The sequence below is a fragment of the Clupea harengus genome, chromosome 22 (genome assembly GCF_900700415.2).
Source record: "Clupea harengus chromosome 22, Ch_v2.0.2, whole genome shotgun sequence".
Classification (NCBI taxonomy): domain Eukaryota; kingdom Metazoa; phylum Chordata; class Actinopteri; order Clupeiformes; family Clupeidae; genus Clupea; species Clupea harengus.
This window is the reverse complement of record NC_045173.1, coordinates 24332258-24354300: the sequence shown is the minus strand read 5'-3', so window position 1 is coordinate 24354300 and position 22043 is coordinate 24332258. Positions and strand designations below refer to the sequence as shown.

At 39.8% G+C, this 22043-nt stretch overlaps 2 protein-coding genes across 2 annotated transcripts; both read left to right on the top strand.

Annotated features, from left to right (window-relative positions):
• Nucleotides 1-2420: 2420 nt before the first annotated feature.
• LOC116218492 (C-C motif chemokine 4-like) lies at nucleotides 2421-3780 on the top strand. Its single transcript, XM_031560386.2, has 4 exons — nucleotides 2421-2614; nucleotides 2730-2841; nucleotides 3109-3198; nucleotides 3408-3780. Exons 1-4 carry the CDS (start codon nucleotides 2536-2538, stop codon nucleotides 3412-3414), a joined length of 288 nt encoding a protein of 95 aa, XP_031416246.1. The 5' UTR covers nucleotides 2421-2535; the 3' UTR covers nucleotides 3415-3780.
• A 1454-nt stretch (nucleotides 3781-5234) lies between these two features.
• LOC116218491 (ladderlectin-like) lies at nucleotides 5235-7483 on the top strand. The gene is made up of 10 exons (XM_031560385.2): nucleotides 5235-5335; nucleotides 5417-5527; nucleotides 5693-5734; nucleotides 5896-5943; nucleotides 6057-6098; nucleotides 6240-6287; nucleotides 6371-6471; nucleotides 6713-6838; nucleotides 7019-7118; nucleotides 7205-7483. Exons 2-10 carry the CDS (start codon nucleotides 5452-5454, stop codon nucleotides 7273-7275), a joined length of 654 nt encoding a protein of 217 aa, XP_031416245.1. The 5' UTR covers nucleotides 5235-5335; nucleotides 5417-5451; the 3' UTR covers nucleotides 7276-7483.
• The last annotated feature ends 14560 nt before the right edge of the window (nucleotides 7484-22043 follow it).

Sequence of the window (22043 nt, the reverse complement as noted above, 5' to 3'; positions counted from 1 at the left end):
TCCATAAGAATGAACTAACTAGCTACTCTCACAGTTAGAACTCATATTATATTGATTCTAGAAACCCATCCTCTCACTCTCACTATGACTAACCTCAAGTGTCAAATCACAAGAGAAATACAAGGATGTGAACACTGGCAAATGCAATTCCAATAGGAATGAACTTTTCTCTACTTGCATTGTACTGATGATCTCAGCACAACTGAGATGGGAACCTCTGCACCCAGAGATATATGGCTATGGCTGACTGGCCACATTGCCTGTTTCTCTTGTTCTTAGCAGAGCATTATGCCTTGGAACCATGGCGTGGGAATCAGATAAGAAAATGGCTGAATGATCTTACTGCAATTGTAAGAAAGACTCGCAGGACCAGCACACCTCTGTCAACACAGTTCAAACCAAACCAGGTACATTGCAGTGATAACCCCAATATGAGATGTCAGCTTTTCTCTCATGATGAGCTCATAGAGTTCTCACTTCCACATATTCAGATGGATGTTTCTGTGAGTGACGAAACAATGGAAAGTCTGACGCAAAGACATATACACAGACATAAAGAAAGGGTAACCTTATGAAATTAACCTGTCCTAACGGCAAGCAATGCAAGTGAGAAATAACCTCAAAAGTAAATCGCTCCCATTGGTATCAATATGGCTGTCCTAACTAGCAGCAAGTGTCAAAGGCCGCGTGGGAATCAGAAAAGTAAATTACTGAATGATCTAACTGCAATTCTAATTGAGTTGCAAAAGATTAAAGCGTTACCTTGATTTCCAACACTTGGATGTGTTTTACCCCAAAAGCCTCATTGAACAACTGCCTATGTTAAATGATGGAGAGACAATCTTTCTGAAGCGTTTCTCTAGTTACCTCCCTGCTTGCTCATTGACACTTTAGGGAGAACCGGGTAGTCCAGAGTATTAGAACCAAGGGCGTAACTATAAGGGGTGCAGCCGGTGCGGTAGCCGGGCCCATATACATATTAATGTGTATCGACAAGCCCCCCCAGTTTTGCGTCTGACAAAAGTCTAAGACCGAAATTTCCGCCTCTCGGATACGCTTGTGTTAAAAGATAAATTGGTATTATGCCTCGACAGTGTCTAATGCTATATATTCTCTCGAAAAGCCAAACTTATCTCCATCATGGTTTTATAATTTTTGGGGAAAAATAGTAGCAATCTATAACAAAATGATATGCTTATCCTGCATACACTATAGAAACTATTAAAAAACTATTCAATTAAATGAATAAGTTCTTATTTTCTTTGGTATTTTTGTCAAATTCAGATTTCCAATGATGATTGCTGGGTAATATGTATGTTGTTGTCCAATGTCAAGTCTCTATTTGATCATGTGACAAGAAGATACGATATAGCTAGTTTAAGCGCAAAATCTGAACGTCAAGACCGACAAGCTGACTGAGCACAGCCAGCGGCACAGCACACCTGCAAGCCGAACGATGCCTTTCAAACAAAAAAGTGGTAATGCATGATTTGATTTTTCGATGGACAGGATAGCCGGCCCATTCAGCCTCTCCTGCTCCTCAGGAACGTCTTAATGAGTTTCAATTTGGAAAAGGATCGCTCAGCATACTGACTATTTTATGTGTGCATAGAACAATGATGAGTGAGTTGTGTTGGTGATCGGTGAAGGGACCGGCATTTGAGATTTTATAGTTAATAAGGATATGCCATACTCAATAATTTGATTTAACTAGCATGTAAACATTCCTGGGTGAAAGTACTGTGGGTTGACCTGAGGAGTGAGGTGAGACAAGGCTCTCCCCCCCCCCCCCCCCCCCAGGTCGAGACAAAGAGCTTTGTATCCAGGGCCTATTACACCCCTAAACTCAGCATTTAAGAGCAAATCCTACAATGGACAGATCAGATAAGCTAAGGTGCAACGCTGTGAGGATGTGTGGAACCTCAGCCTCTGTTCTCAACAATGTGTGGCCACCCATTGTTCAAGAATAAACCTGAATCGTGACTGACTAAAATCCAAGACTGGTCTCCAATATATGGTCTAAAACTAAATACCATTATTGGTTTGGTCCTATGCTAGCTTGCAATGTTAATGTTGATTAGAGCATGTTTAGTTGTATTCTGCAGAAAGCATGACTTGTGCTCCTGTGTTGAGAAAAACTTCCCAAACTGCACCACAGTCTGACTCCTTGCCTCTGTAATAGTAGTTACAGACCGGGTCCTACTGAAATGACTGTCAATACTCTGTTCTAAAAGTGTCTATTGTATAACTGCAAGATCATCATGATGTAGTGAACCTAGAGACCTTCAGTCCTTTGGCATTTACTAAGACTAAGACCATTCTTCAAAACTTGATTCAAGCAATGTAGGGATAACTCAGCAGCCATGGGAAGGACTTATATGGGTGGTTCCGTCAATGTTGCAACCAAAGGAAACTGCCCTGTTCCACCCGCACTTCCCCTTTTAGTAGACGCATATATAATTGGCATTCTGATAGGCGACATATCATTCAATTCACCTGCTAGCTTTGGAAATTCTGCAAAGCAAAAAACTAGACATGCAGCTGTACCAGAGAGCCATGTTGAGTGTTCTGGCTGTTTTTGCCATCATGCTGACCTTCACAAGCACAGGACTGGGTAAGTAGCTCATCTCAGAGAAATATTTCCGTGCCTTACCAAAGTGCCGTAATCTTCCTTTAAAAGATTGATTCATACTACATGCTTGATTCACACTACATGCTTGATTTTACAGCCAATGCGAAGCCACTCAGCTGCTGCAAAAGTGTCTCCACTATGACATTTGAAGAACCCATTCTCCGCTACACTTTCCAGAAGGCGAATCCGCCCTGTGTGAATGCTATTGTGTAAGTCTTGGACACGTCCGCATGTTGCGTACATAGATATACAATAATTATATTATCATATCTTATATTATATTATATTATACAGCTCAATAACATGTGACATTAAGCTGTTATGGCATATACAATTCAGAGAGCTGTCATGGCGTTTGTTGTTAATGGTAACATGGCATGATGTCTGGCATGATTATGACATGCTTATGTCAGTCCTATGAAGCGGAGTTCAAGTGAAGTGTGACCACAGCATTTGCTACTGATTCCCCTGCACAGGTTTGAGACCAGTAAGGGTGTGCAGTGCAGTGCCCCAAACGCTCCATGGGTGAGAAAAGCAATCAAAAAAGTCAGGATGGCTAAACAACAGTAAGTTCCCTTGCCAACTACCCTTAGGACTTTGACTTAGACTATGAACTCATTTTGCTCGTGTTTGGATCAGTTTGTTGGCTGCAAGGCAAGACGATATATATTTGCAATGCGAAGTCGTTTTATGAGTTGTTAATATGTTGGTTTGAATTGAGATGAAAAACAGATGAAAATAATTGGCTTAATGATTGCATGTTGTCCCCCTCTAGGCCCTGAAGACTTCCTCTGAAAATGTACTACTGAAAGAAATGTACTACTGTATTTTGTACTATTATATTTGTATTTGATTGAGTGCCCTATTTATTAGTTCAAACTACTGTTTACACATATCATTGAGGTAAACACTGGACAACAGTTTTGTATATGGCTAAGATAATTTATTTTATAATTTATGAATGGAGAGTTATTTTACAAGCATGCTTTATAATTTATGAATGGAGAGTTATTTTAAAAGCACGCTATATGTTAAACGTATTGCTATTATATGTTCCGTGTTTGATCTGTGTTTGTTAATGTATCTATTGATGTGTATGGAAGATAACAACATGAGTTGGCAACACAAATAAACATTCTGTACACTAATTTATAGTACCACTGACTGGATTTTGTATTTTGTATTTTTTATTTTTTTTGTTCCATGAAGACATACGTGCAGACTCCCCCAGACATGTGTGTAGTTATCTACCATCCCAGTCACTCCCACACACTAACTGGCTGGCCCACCTTTATTATATTTATTTGTTTATTTGTTTGTTTTCTTTTTTTTTTTTTATCTTTGCTGGAGAAGGATGGCCCAAGACAAGGACAAGTGCAAAGTGGAAAGAATCAGTTGGAACTGTACATCCCCCCAAACAGTCTTCCTTTGCACTTTGTTTCTTAAATCCTATTGAAAGACATGTAGGGATACTATTTGATATACAGTCGTGTCTCTCCACTCAATAATTGCTGCCATCTATTGCATTTATTACAATGATCACATGTAGGGCCCTGCAGATGTGATATGGCTGTTTCAGTCTCACAATCATAGAGTATTTATTAAAGATGTGATGAGCAAAAAATGTCAGAGTAAGGAAATACTTACTTAAATGTCAGAGAGTTAAAATAGGTTATTGTTGAAATGAGTTACATGAGTATAAGTAGCTCATGCTTTGAAGTAATATGTCCATGTGCCCCCAGTTATATTTTGAGACGCCTTACTCATTTTGCACATTTTCACATTCAAAAGCGAGTAGGCCTACTGCATTAGTGGACATGGCAGTTGTGGCAAATGGCTCTGGTACAAACAGTTTGGAAAGGGCCATTTAGTCTCACAACAACTCAGCTCTGAGAAAGGGGTTCAGCTCTGAGCTATACCATCTTGCTCCATTTCTGAACTCTTAAGCAATTCACCCACACTCCAGATGTTGCATAAATTAGCCTTGGGTGAGTGGAGTATACCTAAAATGGAGGCTGTATTATACTCTTAAAGACTAGTTTTTAAGACTTAACAGTCTAAGCAGATCCAACAGCTGTCTATCTTACAATTCTGTCCATTCCAAGTGCTAAACATGGTCTCCTGAGTCTAGCCTGCCGTACCCTTACCTTTAGCGTATTCTTCTTGCTTGTTTTTTTTATTAGATCTTTTAGTTGTTTTTTGTACACAGTCTGGAATGATTTAAGCCTCCAGACTCTCTCCAAGCCTAGCACAGAGATAACGTGCTCCAGATAACAGGGACTCCTAAATAAGAATGATCATCTTGTAACCATTCCAAAGACTTTCATTATGCTCCCCTAACTCAAACAACAATAAGGAAATAGGCATGTTTATATGAGACCACGTTCGGGAAGTGTTTGTGTATCCTTTTTTGAACTTCATTTATTGCTAGGATCTCGTTCAGGGCTGAAAGCAAAACAGAATAAGATTAGAAAGTTTATTATTTTATTGCATTGCTTGTTTGGGTGTTCTCCCACGTTTGAAGTTTTCTGGTAAGTTTAGTCTGATAACATTTACAACAGTTGATAAAATAAACTGAAATTGTTTCCTGCTTCCTCCGACACGTGTCTCTGGTATGGTATAAAAAGCAGACCAAACGCTGTGCTCATCACTGCATTAGTTTACTTTACCTGGACAGGGGTGCCTGATACTCATCTACAACAGGTAAGAATCCTGCTTCTCTCTGGTCATGCACTCTGAAAAACCTTCAATGATCTACTAAATGTGACCATTTTGTATCCTTAGATTCCCCAGAGGAAGAAGAATTTACACAAATCAACATGAAGGTTCTCATACTGGCCGCTCTTCTCTGTATGCACTCTGCTGTGACCCATGCTGCGACCCGTGCTGCACCTGGTAAGTACACGCTTTAATCAGACAGTGACACATGATGCGCTACCTCATCACGTGAATAAACCTATATGTTGCTCTCTGGATATTCTTCTTTTTTGATGTTTCTAATGTGGCAAAAACCTGTGAACGCTGTGGTGTAATTGAGTGTTTTTGTGCTTATCTCTGCAGCAGATGTCGTGGAGACTCTAGGCAAAGAAAACACTGTTCCAGGTGGGTGGTGGTTAAGGCCTTCGAAAACCTAAATCCTAAAAGTTCACTGTTTGACATATCAATATGTTATTCAGCATCTCAAAGAATGAACTCCTGTAATAATCTAACCATGTGTAAATGTTTCTAATGATTGACTGATAGTTCTGTTTCTTCTTTCTCAGAGGAGGCTGTCGAGGTAGAGACTATGGTGGAGGGCCCTCTGCCAGCAGGTATGAAAGTGATCTGCAGAATGATGTTAGCTGATGGTGATGAAAGTGTGGTTCTGAAAGAGTAACAGATAGAGGTTTTGCGATATAAATGCAACATGTTTCGTTTCTCCCAGCTGAGGCTGCAGAGACTGGAGTTCAAGAGGATCTGCTTCATGGTCAGTGTGAAATATTTAAAATCTAGTCTATTTTGTCTTTTTTTGGACATAAATGGAATGACCCACTGGTCTGCCATTTTTACTTCATGAAATTTCGGGAATTGTCAGAATCACTGTTCATTATAATGATGCCTTTTTCAGTTGAGGCCATGGAAGAAGTAACTGAAGATGTTCAAGCTCTTAATCTAGGTCAGTAAATGTAAATAAATATATATGATGAGGTCAAGGTTAATCCTTTCTGGGACACTGAAGTAACTGTGCTTGTGTTGTAGATGTTGTAGATCGGATGTCCCTGTGTTCTCCTGGCTGGTTCCGATTTGGTTCCCGCTGCTTTATGATGGTGACCTCCAGGAGGAACTGGCTCAATGCTGAGGTAAGGCACAACGACCGCATTTAAAGGGGGAGAGAAGGTGCTTCACCGTTGGATTAACACAATGCAGTGACCCCTAAATATGAGGGGTGAAAAAAAAAACTTGATCGGAAAATGACGAAGCTTCTCTTTTACATACTCTCTTTCTCCTATGTACCATTACTCTCTCTCTCTCTCTCTCTCTTTCCCCCCCTCTCTCTCTCTCTCCCTCTCTCTCTCTCTCTCTCTCGCTCTCTCTCTCCAGAGGTATTGTGTGTCGCAGCAAGGCAGTCTGGCCTCTGTGCAGTCTCCTAATGAATACAACTTCCTGCAGAGTCTGGCTAGACTTTCAGGCGAACCAACAGCTTGGATCGGAGGTTTCCATTTCCAGGTCAGGAGAAGTATCTTGATTTGACCTTACTGAGACACAGCATCATAGCTGTGACTGTTAAAATAGTCTTCATCCAAAAACTATAATTTCTTCTCAAATGAATTTGAACATACAATGGGGTACCACAGCTGTTGTTATGACCACACCACCAAAGTGCTGTGATGTGTTTCTGTATTTCAGGGTGCCTGGCTGTGGATTGACAGAGCTGGTTTCTATTACACTAACTGGCAGACACAGAACAGTGGGTCAAGTTATCCTTGCTTGTACCTGAATTCCAATAGTAAGTTTCTTGATCTGAAAGCTATGTACATACAGCTTGTCACTGCTTCTGGGAGTCTTATGTTTCGCCTTTTGTATGGTTCGTAGGTGGCTGGTCAAACAACAACTGTGCAGCATCGTGCGCATTCTTCTGTGCCAGGAGCAGACCCTCCTGCTGATGAAAGACACCTGCAGTGTCATTTCATGTAAAGAAAATGTTAGATGTCACTGACTTCCATGTTATGTAGAGGAACAATCAGGCTTGGAAATCTTCAAATCACATTTTGAACATTTATGTTGTTGTTCTCGGTTGTTGTTGAATATATCTGAAATGTAGTATTGTGGTTTTAATGTTTGTGAAATACAATAAATATGTGCTTTTATTTATTTTGCCTTTGTGGACAATGTTATTTACAATGAGGTTTACATCACTGTATAATGTTAAAGAAATGCAAAAGTGCTCAATGCCAAAGGCATGGGTTGGGAATGGAAGAGCTGATTTTTCATTTACCTTGAGAGAACACATTTATTCCACTTAGTAGTTTTCATTTACCCAGGATTTGTTTTTCAGAGCTGACTTCCTAAACTCACAACTTGATCCATTTAAACCCTTTTAACTAGTGATTAGAGATGTGACTTTATTACTAGAAGTAGTTCTAGATATGAGATGAACTTGAGATAACGATGTGCTTTTTACAAACAATAAAACAGTGTCTTCTGACAATGGAATCCTTAGAAAACGTGAGGGAACAGAGAACTGCACTCAACAAATAATAACATCAGTGACTACAAAATATTATATTCACTGACATTCTTCAAGGCCTCCTTGCTCTGACATACTAGGTTCAACCACTGTAGCAGTCATGCACTACCACGTGTGTTTCAGCTACTGTGGTATGACAGACACAAAGTGATTGGGGAGTGAGATAGAGAGAGAGAGAGAGAGAGAGAGAGAGAGAGAGAGAGAGAGAGGGAAAGTGAAAGAGAGAGATACACAGAGAGAGATAGAGAAAAAGAAATACAGAGATGGAGAAAGAGAGAGAGAAGAAAGAGTGAAGAGGAGCACAGATGGATGAGATAAGAGGGGACATATTGAAAGGGGTGACGAAGCAAATGAAGAGACAAGGGCTGCCTGCCTCCTGAAAGATGTGGGGGAGGAGGAGCCTGGTTGGGGTAATGATGAAAAATAGCTGGAAGTAGAAATCAGGATATATTCAATTATAATAATTAGCAACGCAGATGCTTTTACAATGTCTATTAGCAATGGAGTTATTAGACTTTCCTCTTTCTTTATTACAAGGAGTTCTTCAAGGGTTCTTTGCTATGTCTCAAACAATCTGAACTCTGCACACACAAACATTTTTCTCAATCTTATTCGTGTAAAACGGGGGGCTCATACATCTTCAGCGTTGATACATTTCCCTTGTATATGTAACAGAGTTGAAAATGTAGTATGACAATAATATGAGTTTCGCCATAATTGAGCAGGTTTAGTCAGTGTTGGTGTTTAAGAGCCACCTTTGGAGTTGTGGTGTACTGCAGGTCTGCATGTTGTAGTGTGGTGTTGCCATACCCAGACAGAAGCGGTATGCTTGTCTACGGGTAGGTTTACTGTGGAAAATGCCCCTCATAATTTATAATCTTTCCCATTAGAAAATGTAATGTATATTGAAAACTTCAACGTACTGCATGTACTTTGTATTTTAGTATGTATTGTGATTGTTTCGGTTCATTTATATTTTTCACCTGACCACGAGGTTCTAAATATCGACACTGATTAGCTGTAAAGTTCGCTCGGAACTTTTCATGCATCAAATGTATCGTTTAGTTTGACAACCCATTGAATACCCTAATGTTTTTTACTTTCATTATGAATACCTTTATATATACTGCTGATGCAGTCTAATGTACCAATTTTTACCAACAGGAAGATTGTAGATGTTCATCTTATCTGTTTCGGAACGCTAATTGGCTTAGTCGATCTATGCACACATTCTACATAAACGTTCCATTCCCCACGTTCCTCTGGCTAGCTAGCTAACAGTGCGGCCTTACTGAAACCGTATATATACATTTTTTACCTGTGCAGATCCTGCGTGCATACAACCCCTTTTGATGACATGTTTGTATTTGTCTGTCATTCAAGTATGTTGCTCCAAAACTAAAATCTGTAGGTGAGTGGGCATTGTTATTGAGATTATTTGTGCAATGGTTGATGTTGCTGTGATTTACTAAATTACTGTTATTGAGAAAAGGAAGAAAATTACTTTTTTCAGATTCCTGTCAAGTAATTAATGGTTGTATTTTGTACAGTGTGGAGGATGTTAAAGGAGAGCTGTATTCATCTCTGCATTTCTGTTCATATTGTAAAGAAAATGGAGACAGAAGTGATATGCTTGTCTACGGATCCTGCGTGCATCAACCCTTTTCTGGTGACATGTTTTAATTGGTCTGTCATTCAGGAATAAAAGAGTGAAAGCTATGCAGTGTCCTGACTGCTGTTACATATAACATGTGTAGATGTTGCACAATTTATAGTGAATCAACACCCCTTCCCATGTCTTATCAAGGTAGCCAGCCAACACCCCCACCTTACAATCCATTGTTGCCTTAGACAATTGCCAATTTATAATCCCTGCAACAAAAAAAGAAAAAGGGTTTGGTGGCCACACATCACCTGTGGGCTTTCATAGTCTTACTGGCATTTAGGACATACTGGCTCAGAACAGAATCTGTAATTTCTATGACCGCTACCTTGCTAACTAACATTAGTTTACAAATGTAACGTATAACAGCCTCAGCAAAAGGACAGAACAACATTAAAAGACACATTAAAAACAATAAAGTTTGTGGTCCTATCTCTGGCAACCACAGCGATGATAGCTCGCTGTTGATTCGGTCAAAGTTTCATCAAACATGAACTTAACAGCAGGCACTGCTAGGATGCTTATAATATTACCTAGCCAGCTGTCTGTAGCCATGTCAACAAGGCAAAACATACATCCAATCTCTTGTCATCCAATCGGAGTAGGCAACAAAAATACACAATGTCTGCTCTCTCCTTAGGGTCTACTCTGATCATGTCATCTTTAGTGGAGAAGGACAATGCATAATAAGGCATGAGGGCAAAAAAGGCTAAGGAATCATGTGCCAATAGAAGCTATAACTGATTATCTCCAAAACTGAGAAATGATATTTCTAAAGCCCAGACGGAACACAACTATGAGTCCTATTGGATAAACAGTCATTCCATGACACCCGATAATAATTGGCATCCAGTGCTTTTATGGCTGCAATGCACTTTAGGGCCTCACAGACACAATCATGTCTGACTGATGTGATACGATATCTTCTATGTCACATGCAAAAATGAGTGGATTCTAGGTCCAGGACCTAGGCTAATCTATACACACACACACACACACACACACACACACACACACAAAAACATGACAGAATAAAGGGATTTGTTTCCTTGGGCATGAGTGTCAACATGTGCCACAGACACACATGTGTTCTTCTTTTCTGGAACAGAATGATTATTAACAATAATTATTATTATTATGTTTTTGTTTTCTTCTTTTTTTGCTTTAATAAAAGCTAATGTCCTCTGCCAATCTCACCCAGCTGTCACTCCTTCTCCTCCTGATTCTGGGTGTTCCTGCTCTCTTACTGAAGTTCAGTTAGGGTTGCAGCGCTGCATATGTGCACTGTGTGTGTGGTACACCAAGTATGGCCAGTTTTCTGTGGATGTAGATAAATTACTTTCACATTTTCAAATCAGCAATTTGGCCTTACAGATACAGATATGTTTTACTTTTTTATATATAGTTGGGAATTCTTCTTGTTTTTGAGTATGTGAAATGAATGTAAAAATCTGTGAAACAGGAACAGTTGAAACAGCCTGTGCTGGAGAGAGTTGGACTTGGGTATGATATATTATACAACTGCTCTTATCTGGAATAGATGGGAACAATTATCATCTTACATCGGTTCCAAAGTCTTTCACTATGCTGTTCACCCCTAACTCAAAAACAACAATAAGGAAATAAGCGTATTAAAATGAGTCCAAATTCAGGAAGCGTTTGTGTATCCCTTTTGAACTTCATGAATTGCTATGATCACATTCAGGGCTAAAAGCCAAACAAAATAAGATTAGAACGTTTATAATTTTACTGCATTTCTTGCAAGTTAAGTCTGATAACATTTACAACAGTTGATAAAATAAACTGAAATTGTTTCCTGCTTCCACCGACACGTGTCTCAGAAAGCGCTCTGCTCATCACTGCATTAGTTTACGTTACCTGAACAGGTGTGCCTGATACTCATCTACAACGCTGCTTTTTGATATAAAAAACTTTGCCAGTTTGATCAGAAAATGAAAATGATGAAGCTTCTCTTTTACATACTCTCTTTCTCCTATGTACCATTACTCTCTTTCTCTCTCTCTTTCTTTTTCTCCCTCTCTCTTCCCCCCTGTCTCTCCAGAGGTATTGTGTGGGGCAGCAAGGCAGTCTGGCCTCTGTGCAGTCTCCTGATGAATACAACTTCCTGCAGAGTCTGGCTAGACTTTCAGGCCAATCGGCAGCTTGGATCTGAGGTTTCTATTTCCAGGTCAGGAGAAGTATCTTGATTTGACCTTACTGAGACACAGCATCATAGCTGTTACTGTTAAAACATGCAGAAACTCTAATTTCTTCTCAAATGAATTTGAACATACAATGAGGAACCACAGCTGTTGTTATGACCACACCACCAAAGTGCTGTGATGTGTTTCTGTAATTTAGGGAGCCTGGCTGTGGATTGACAGAGCTGGCTTCCGTTACACTAACTGGCTGACACAGGAGCAGACCATCCTGCTGATGAAAGACACCTGCAGTGTCATTTCATGTAAAGAAAATGTTAGATGTCACTGACTTCCATGTTATGTAGAGGAACAATCAGGCTTGGAAATCTTCAAATCAAATTTTGAACATTTACGTTGTTGTTCTCGGTTGTTGTTGAATATATCTGAAATGAAGTATTGTGGTTTTAATGTTTGTGAAATACAATAAATATGTGCTTTTATTTATTTTGCCTTTGTGGACAATGTTATTTACAATGATGTTCACATCACTGTATAATGGTGTGAAAGAAATGCACAAGTGCTCAATGCTAAAGTCATGGGTTGGGAATGGAAGAGCTGATTTTTCATTTACTTTGAGAGAACACATTTATTCCACTAAGTAGTTTTCATTTACCCAGGATTTGTTTTCCTAACCACACAACTTGATCCATTTAAACACTTTTAGCCAATGATTGGAGAAGTGACTTTATTACTAGAAGTACAGTACATCTCGATATGAGATGAACTTGAGATAACATTGTGCTTTTTACAAAGAATAAAACAGTGTTAATAGGAGTTACCCATACAGTGTCTTCTGACAATGGAATCCTTAGAGAACGGGAGGGAACAGAAAACTACACTCAACAAATAATAACTTCAGTGACTACATATATTATTATAGTCACTGACATTCTCCAAGGCCTCCTTGCTATGGAATGCTAGGTTCAACACATGTGCATGTGTTAGATATCACTGACATAGAATGAGTTAGACTTAGGCCAACTGATATTGCCCTGGAGGATATTTGTTGTCACCTTTAAGACTACCCGGACACACTGATGGTCCTCACACTTTGGGGAAACTTTGGGACTTTTTAACCATCTTTTTGGGTCCAAGTTTAATTTACTAAATGTTTGGACCCGGAAATATAAAAAAAAATAGGTCCCAGGTTGAAAAATCACAAAATTGCCCTTTCAAAATGAATTAATTTCAAAATGTTTCATAACTTTAAAAACGTATTAACATTCTGAAGACTTTTGATGCATTTCCAAAACAGGTAGGGGAAATGGGAAAAGGGTATATGAACGGTATTTGAGGGATAACCCAACCAGACTTTGTTGCAGAATGTAGCCTTAGATCGTGAAATCTTGAGGTTTTTCCCATGGTTTCGACACCCAAAACAGCCCAGCTAAAAATACAAGCTAGAGAAAGGAACATGTCCAGACAGACAGACTGCTATGTATGCTGTATATATGTGAATGGCTGTGTATAATGTGTGAATAGCTCGTCCAAATCTCTTCACTCTTAAAACTGACAGCGTTTCAGGGAAATACGGCTTCCTTCTGCTATTTCTTTTTTCTGGTTCTGCTGCTGCCGCTGGGGAGCGGAAACATAGTGATGCACAGGAGGAGAGGAGGGGGGGGGGGATTCCACACGAGCAAGTTCATCATCAAGACAGTTCTAAGCTGACATCATCTCTTTCACTTAGTCTTACAAAATACAGCTAACCCAATTATCATTCATTTACTTTAACATTAAATCAATTAGAAGAGGCTTTCCATTCATGAATCATGACAAAAATGACCCCTGATTGTTTTATTGTTTAAAAAAAATTGTGCTTAAACTGACATCCATTTAAACATTTTCAAAAATTGTGTTTTATTTTAAAGTTATTTAAGTGTCCACACAACGGAGTAAATAGTAGACTATAAATCCATAGCTGACAATCAGGAATATCATGTATTTTTAACATTACCCTGAACAAAAACAAATCAAGAAGGAGACATTTGAGAAATGAGACAAACGTTTCAGTTTTGTAGGGCAAAGGTGACAAATAAACTAAATTATTATATAAATTATTTTAAATTATTCAGCTTTTATTAATATTGGAAGTTAAACATATCTAGCTTACTCCATTACTGCACAGTCAAAAAAAGCATTAATAATTTCTCCCATTATCACAGTTGAGCAATTAAGGTCGACACAATATTTGTTACTTTCATTCATATGTAATATTTTTTAAAGCATTCCATGAATAGAGTTGACATCTGCCTGTTGATTTAAAATGATGGAAATAAAACAATTATTTCAAGCAGTTACTGAAAGACTTGCAATGCATGAAGTGTCAGAAGTGAGAAAAAGAAACTGGGAGAAAAAAAAATGAAATGTATCCTGTCACAATGTCTCCTCAGCTATCCCACAGCTAAACTTGCTAACAGCATTTCCCCAGCACGGTCATTGCAAAGTCACCCTCATCTGACTAAAATGTTAATTTCTGATTGCCAAATCACATCCCATACCACTTCCACATACCACAAGTTGCTGACCAGATACTGGTAATTTCCAAGAAGTAAATAAAGAGCTGAACAGATCCGGTCATGTTGGTACTTCCTCTTTTTTAGACTAGAAAAGCAGGCCCTGGACTGAACTCAGGCCAAACCACCCCTGCGCCTTCAGAGGAGATCTTTCAGCACAGAGAAGCATCACACACCTACAGACGACATGCAGCTTTTCAGACCATTCATGGGCAGCCTTGCTATCTCCGCCATCATTCTGTCCCTCACAGTATTCGAGACTGGTGAGCACATTAGTCATATACGTTTGCCATTTCTAGATTTTGAATAGCTTAATCCAGTGCTGTGCTAATCTAATTCACTCATTTGTGTTCATTCCTCCTGCAGTGACTGGTGAAAAGCCCCTGGACTGTTGCACCAGGGTGTCCACCAAGTATATAACGGTACCCATCACCGGCTTCAGGTTTCAGAGGAAAAACCCCCCGTGTGTCACTGCAGTGATGTAAGTCGCTTGCTTGCTTGGTTATACCAGTAACGTTTTCAGATGTGTTTTTTAATGGGGATCAAAAGATATGGCTGCGTCTAAGTATTACTCCTCTAGGATTTCTATGGGAAAACCTCTCGTGAAAAACGATGTCTTCCCACAGATTTGAAACCACAGAGGGACCGGTCTGCAGTCACTGGCAGGAGAAATGGGTGCAGGAGTCCATCAGAAACATCCGACAGAAGCAAAACCTGAAGTAAGTCCCTGGAATACCCATAACACGTGTTCATACTATGTCAAACAGACAACAAACCCAGTAGGCGTAGCAACCAAATGTTCCTACTACATATTTCTAAGAAAGCATTGCATCATGGCAGTGGACCAGTTTTGTAGTCTACTTTCAGTGTAGTACAACAGTGACTATTTGCCCCTGGACCTGGCCACCCAAACTGCTGTGACTCATTAAAACAAAAAAAGCTTTTTGAAATAGGAGCCAAGAAGTACCTTTAGAGGCCATGTGAAAGGAGAAAAGAAGTTAGGCTTCAATCACCATCATCTTCACAGTGACATGGAAAAATGAATGAAAATGTTTTTTTTTTTCTCAGTATGAATTAAGTTTAGAGACTAATGGTTTCTTGTCGTCTTCCAGGAGCACCACGAAGAGATTGGTCACTTCTACAGTGCCGCCTGTCACAAACGGCACTGCTGCAACAGAATACCTCTCCAGCCCTGTGACGGCCACTTCAGCCACCTCATTCACAAACGGCACTGCTGCAACAGAATACCTCTCCAGCCATGTGACGGCCACTTCGGCCACCTCATGAAGACCATCCTCTGGGGTGGGAAGACTACGTGGAGATGTGTTGTCATCAATATTTAAACTTTAACCTTAAAAATGATGTCTAATTTAAACAATTGATAATTTATTCTTAATCTAATTTATTGCATTTTAGGAAACAAGGAAAAATGAATTGTTACATTTAGAACTTACATATTTATTAACTTCTGAGTTTGAATTATATTTACTGTACAACTACAATAATAGTTGCTGTATTGATATGTTATTGGCTTACTGCCTGAAAAAGTTAAACTTTTTGCAGGTAGAACAAAATAAATATTTTTATATTTAAATTTGATGATTTCATGTATTGTCTTTTTTCTATTATCTATGTTGAAGATGCAAGGTGTGGCTATTAAATAATTCGACCAATGCTGTAATTCAATTGTAATGAAGAAAACTTGTTATACTCCACATCCTGTATTCATGGTCCCCTCCCAAGAACAATAGAAGAAGAAAACCATCCATCAGTCAATCATAGGCTTCTAGAAGGCAATTTGAGACAGATTTCATTGTTAATAGCACAGAAATGTAACTGAAACAAAGAAAAGAATTGACCAATGGATGGATTATTATTATTTTTGACTGTTATATCCAAACACAATAAAAAAGTGACTTTGCAAGGTAACACGCCTATGTGTGTATCTGAAGTACTGTAAACACACTGTAAATACTGTACGGTCACGTCCCTGTCTAGGGCTTTTAATTAGGACATGACAAAGTTTTAACAAACGGGCAGACAACGGAATAACAATAATTGTGAATTTATTTACAAAGAAAAGAAAAATGTACCTAAGGCTCAACAAGAAACTAAACAAGCAAAACACAAGGCCTCGAGAGCAGGCCTCAGCAGCCCGGCGCTCTCTCCCGGTCTCTCACTCTGGTGAGTATCGAAAATGATGGTAGTGGCGCGGGCAAGGCCCGAGGCTGGGCCTAACGGCAACAAGGTGTGGTCCCCAAAGCAAGCCCCGTGTGACGTTATCCGGCCGCTTTTAAAGGGCCGGGACTTCCATACGCCCAATGGGATCAGAGCCCCAATCAGATTCACTCCAACCCGCCTGCAAGACACACAAGACGAAACAGAAAGCACAGGCAAACATACATAGAAAGACCCAGAGGGTCATAACATGTACACATATGAAGCAAGTGTGATTTATATGAGGCTTCATATGAAACGTTAGTCAGAAGGGATGACTGAGGAGAGAAGCCAAGTTTTATCTTTGTGTGTAGCAGTCAAATGTTATGGTAAATGTTCATTTAGTTCATTGTTTTAGTTTAGAATGAGCCCTTCATATCTACATCGGGTCCTCTTCCACGGTCTGCCATGTTGCACTGCCATGTTTCTACAGTAGCCCAGAACGGACAAACTAAAACACTGGCACTTCACGTTTTCATGGCACCGTATCGCACCATAGCTTCTGTGATGTTTATATTAGACCTCAACAGCCAAATGACATCCCTCCCCTCTTTGCTCCTGATGGCGCATTTTTGGTTGGAATTGTTTATGAATCGGTCTGAGCCACGAAGATTGTTTCCCATTTACTGGGCCGGGAACTTTGTACAAACACTGGTGTGCACACTGAACAGACCGCTAAAGGACCGTGAGGAGCAATTCGCTGAATCGGGGACTGCACTTTTAAGATCAAATTAGACCAAGGCTTCTGAATCCTGCACTGTTTTATCCCTACCCTAAGCTCCAGCTTTACCCTTAGGCAGCTCAGTTGAAATTTCATTTAGTTTCATTATTTATTTTATACCCCCAGTCAAATCTGAGGCATTTCATCATCAGGACAACTACTCTCTCAACTGCAAATTAAAGAGAGAAACTGAGAACTAAACTCTCAACTCTAAACTAAAACTCTGTGCCTTCAGTGTATCAGAATTGCACTATGCCTATACACTGGAACATTCCACACCACTGTGGCAGTACCTCCACGCCCATGTTCTATGCCATTGTTTATCTCTGAAATTGAGGCTTTTTGGTAGTGCTGTCTGTAGATGGCAGCAGATAGACACGACCTCCTCTTGTACTGAACAGAAGTTTGTGACACTGTCTTGATTTTGCTCCTGTTGGCCGATGGCAGCTTTGCAGCTCTGGATCTGGTGAACAACTCTGACTCAGAGGAAGTGCGCAGGCCCCTTTTTGACAGAGCCGATGTTCAGAAGTACAACACCCTCAACTTTGATAAATATCTACAGCTTGGTCTGTACAGGGACTTAAATGAGATTTTTTTTGTTGTAAAACATTTTGAACACTGCTAGACCTAATATGAAGGACAAATATACTGTATCTCTGACATATATCTGAAGGATAACAGTTGACAAGCGTTCTGTCTGCTGCGTGTGATACTTTGAGGTGTTTTTTATTATGACCATAATAAAACCCGATTGTGCATTATGCAGTTGCTGAAAGTAGAGCTCCCATACATTTAAATACATTCAAAACAGGATGAAACTTAAACTACAATGTGTGTAGAGTACAGTGATGTTGGGGAAAACTTTTCACCGTGCCTTTAGAGTTACATTGCCAGTCCAGAAGTGTTTTATATTTTTGGCAACCAAAACTGCCTACCTTACCTTTAATATTGGCTGTGTTTAGAATAGAACAGTACATGTGAGATGTTTTGTAAACTTTTTTGTGATGTGCCTTCCTCTCTCGCGTTTTCTAAGATTCTCTGATAGAGAGTTTTAAATGTTTAAATGTTATGAACAGTGAATTATGTGAATTATATATATTTATACATATATATTGTGTAGTCGTAATACTTCCTACTACTTTAACTCTCACGGTAGTGTTCATTTAAGAATTTCAGTCGAGTGGTTTCTGGTATTGTTTCAGGTTTTCTTTATTATCATAAGACATATTTGTAGCAAGCAGTTTGAAGTCAGTGGACAAATAGTGCGCCAAAAAAGGTTGCTTTAAAATAATCCTCAACAGTCAGTAACTTAATGCTTAAGAGTAAAAGAAAAACAGACTGCCGGTTACAGATTGAGAAGCGGTTCTTAAAGCTTCATCCACTACTGTAATCCACCGTATGCGTCCATCAGTGTGGTGTTGGTGCTGTTTGAAGGTATCTCAACAATGGCAGCGAGGGCATTTTTATCTAGAAGGTTGTGTTTCTCCAGAGTCTTGGAGAGTGCCTTGATTTGGATGCTGAAAGAGAGTCAAGTTTTAGCATTAACCCCAATGGCATCAGAAGAAGAAAAGTACAATAGCACAATATCTTTCATTATGGAACAAATATATTAGAAAATATGCATGTATGTTTGTATCTATATACGCATGTTACAAGGCAAAATTCATTGAGACTGCAATTCTAAGATCCTTGTATAACACACATTTGGTAATGGTTTAGCATGTATTTCAGTCTATACAACATGATATTAAAAATGCTACTGTACCTGAGTTTCTCAAGAACCTTTTTCACCCATTGGTGCTGAGCAGAGGCACAAACATCAATGCCAGTGGTATGAAATCTTACAAATATATAAACAGATACAAACACGGTGAGTACAGTTCAATAGGATCAGTATACATTGGCACGGGTGGTTATATCCAAACGTTTGAGATGTTCTATGAAATACTTGTCATCATTCTTCAAACTTAAATATTTGACACGTCTCTGTTTGACATCTGAGGTTACTCACATGACAGCGCTGAGACGGCACGGCCCACGAGAGTCCTGGATGGTGACACCTTTGATTGTTTTAATGTCGAGTGGCTGACGAGTGTAGCCCACACAGCAGGCCAGCCTCCTAGGGCGATCTGACAGCACAACATAAACACAGACATGTTAACAGACATATACAAACTGTAACTGTAACACTACCAGTACCAATTGTAGTTTGGTTCTTCTTGTTGTTTTTCAAAACAGCAGCTATTACTTGCTGTTGTCTTTTTTTTGTATCTACCTTTCAACTCTATAAACAAGCTACCAGTATTGATAATAAAGAGGAGGACAAACTCACAGCGAGGCGGCTTGGCAGCGGACAGCTCGCCCAGAGCAAGGCTGCACACCAGGATGGTAGTGAGCAGATACTGAGGAGACATTGTGACAACAGAAGGGGACCTTCGAATAATGGTTGACTGGCTGACCCTGGGAGTTTATGTATCTTGGTGAGATAAGGGGTGGGGTTGATGTGAAATGCTGCTGTCCCACTTGCAGTGAAAGTTGACAGATGATGCAAGGATGCTCTTATTATCACGTCCCAGCTAGAGATGCGGTGCTTGAAATGAGGACAACTTGCCTGCAAGAAAGAGGACAGGAAACCCGATTGTGCATCACCATCTTTCTAAATGCTCGCCATGCAGTTTCTGGAAGCCACAAACACACACACACACACACACACACACACACACACACACACGTCTTAGCTGTTGTCAAGTTGTCGGCCCTTTATTGGTTTGTTATGGGCCACAACTATACGTGCCAATGCTTTCTGGCATAGTGCGTCAGAATCAAACCTTTTAATTTTGAGCACTGACATTTATACTGTGTTATTAAAAGTATCCCCCTAGGAACAGAAAATCAGGTTAGGTTTTTCTTTTCTTGGGATAAATGATTTATTAAATTGGAAACACAATTTGCACCTGAAAGCGGCATCTGTGTTCCAGCCTTAAGAGATCTAATCTGTGATGCTGGAGGTGAAATAAGGTCTTTAGAACTCAATTATTTTTAACCGTTTGTGAGACGTGGTGAAACAAAGTAATCTTAATTGCTATTCATTTTATTTGTTATTTGCAAACACCAAAAAGTGAAAAAACTACTGATTGCTCATATCTTCTCTCTCTGTCCCTTGATATTTAAAATGAACAGGATGTAGGGGGTGTTAACATGCAGTATATTCACACACAAACACACACATACAGATACGCAAACAAGTACCGTATATGTACTGTATATGTACGTATATATGTACGTATATGCACTCAAGTTGACGTAACACAATATAGGGAAGTTACCATTGTCAACAATCCTATCAATACAAAATCATTGTGTGTAATTTACCAACAACTCGAGAGTTAGTTCTACAAGTAGTTTGCATACTATGCCATCATGAATGCCACTGTCAGGGGGGAAGACATATGTCAAGTATATATGTAGAGTCTAAACTGAGAGAGAGAGAGAGAGATTTAATCTACACCCTGACCCATTTGAGGGAATTGAAAGGTTTGTCCCCTGGGCGCGAAAGAGCAAATTAGCACGTACAGCCTCTCTGACCCAGAAAGGTTTAATGAAGACATAGGCTTTTAAAATGAGTCCTACACATCCTCCACAAAGTTAGGTGCGCTCTGGAGTATCTCAGATAGGCCTTGTGTTTTTATTTAGGTGGAGTAAGTCAAATTAGCACAATTTTGTAAAAAAAAAAGTTGTCAGTTCAAAGCGTGCACATTTGCCCCTCCACTCACGTATCGACACACACACAGACACACACACACAGACACACACAAGCTCTCTCTCTCACACACACACACACACACACACACACACACACACACACACACACACACACACACACACACACACAGTCTGCTGCTGCTGTCCTGAGCTCTGCACTCAGTTTCTACGCCCTAAAGCAGAACACCAGCTGTACCTTCTACCACCACTAGGGGGCAGTGTGTAGCCAGAATTGATAAGATGCCATTCAAAGTCTCGTGACCTTGAGTTCTAAGATGCTGGCTTTCAAACAAAGATCAGAGAACCTTAAATATTTCAGACACATACATCATTACCCCTACACTGATGCTTTCCACTAACACTATTATTTCATTAATTATTATTGTAACTAACAAGCAATGATTTTCGTGAAATGAACAGCATGAAAAAACAAACAAGCTAAAAACTAAATTCTGATTGTTTGTTCTATATTCTTCTGCCTCATCTGTGCTCTCATGTGCTCACACCTGCTCTGAAGGTGATGTGCTCAGAGCAGAGGCAGGCTGAAGTGCTGCAGAAGAAGCCTGCGTGTCGTTACCCATCTCGCGCTGTCACATTACTGTCTGCCTGTCTGTCAAAGCACCGCGCACAGACACACACTGCTGAATAAATCATAAGATGAAACCTCCATCACTGTGTCCTCGCCATCTACCCCCCCCCCCCCTCCTCCATCTCTCTCTCTTACTTTCTTCCCCTCCCCGCATCTTTCTCTCTCCTATCACCTTCTCACTCTCTGTTTATTTCACCCACCTGCTCTCTCCATCTTGCTGTTTTGTCCCTCAGCCATCTCGTTATGCTTTTGTCCCTCCACTCTTTCAGTCTTTGATCACTCTCTTTTGGTCTCTCTTTGTCTCTCTCGCTCTCTCTCTCTCTCACACACACACAAACACACATAAATGCTCACTCTCTCCGCAGATCCAAATCCTTACAAATTCCGTACACCTACTGATAGGTGAAAATTCACCCTAGTTACCTCAGGACTCCGGAGCTGCATATAAGTATATTTATTAGACAAACAACAATTGCAATCGGGCTCACTCCCAGCACAAGGCTGAAAGTGAAGCCATG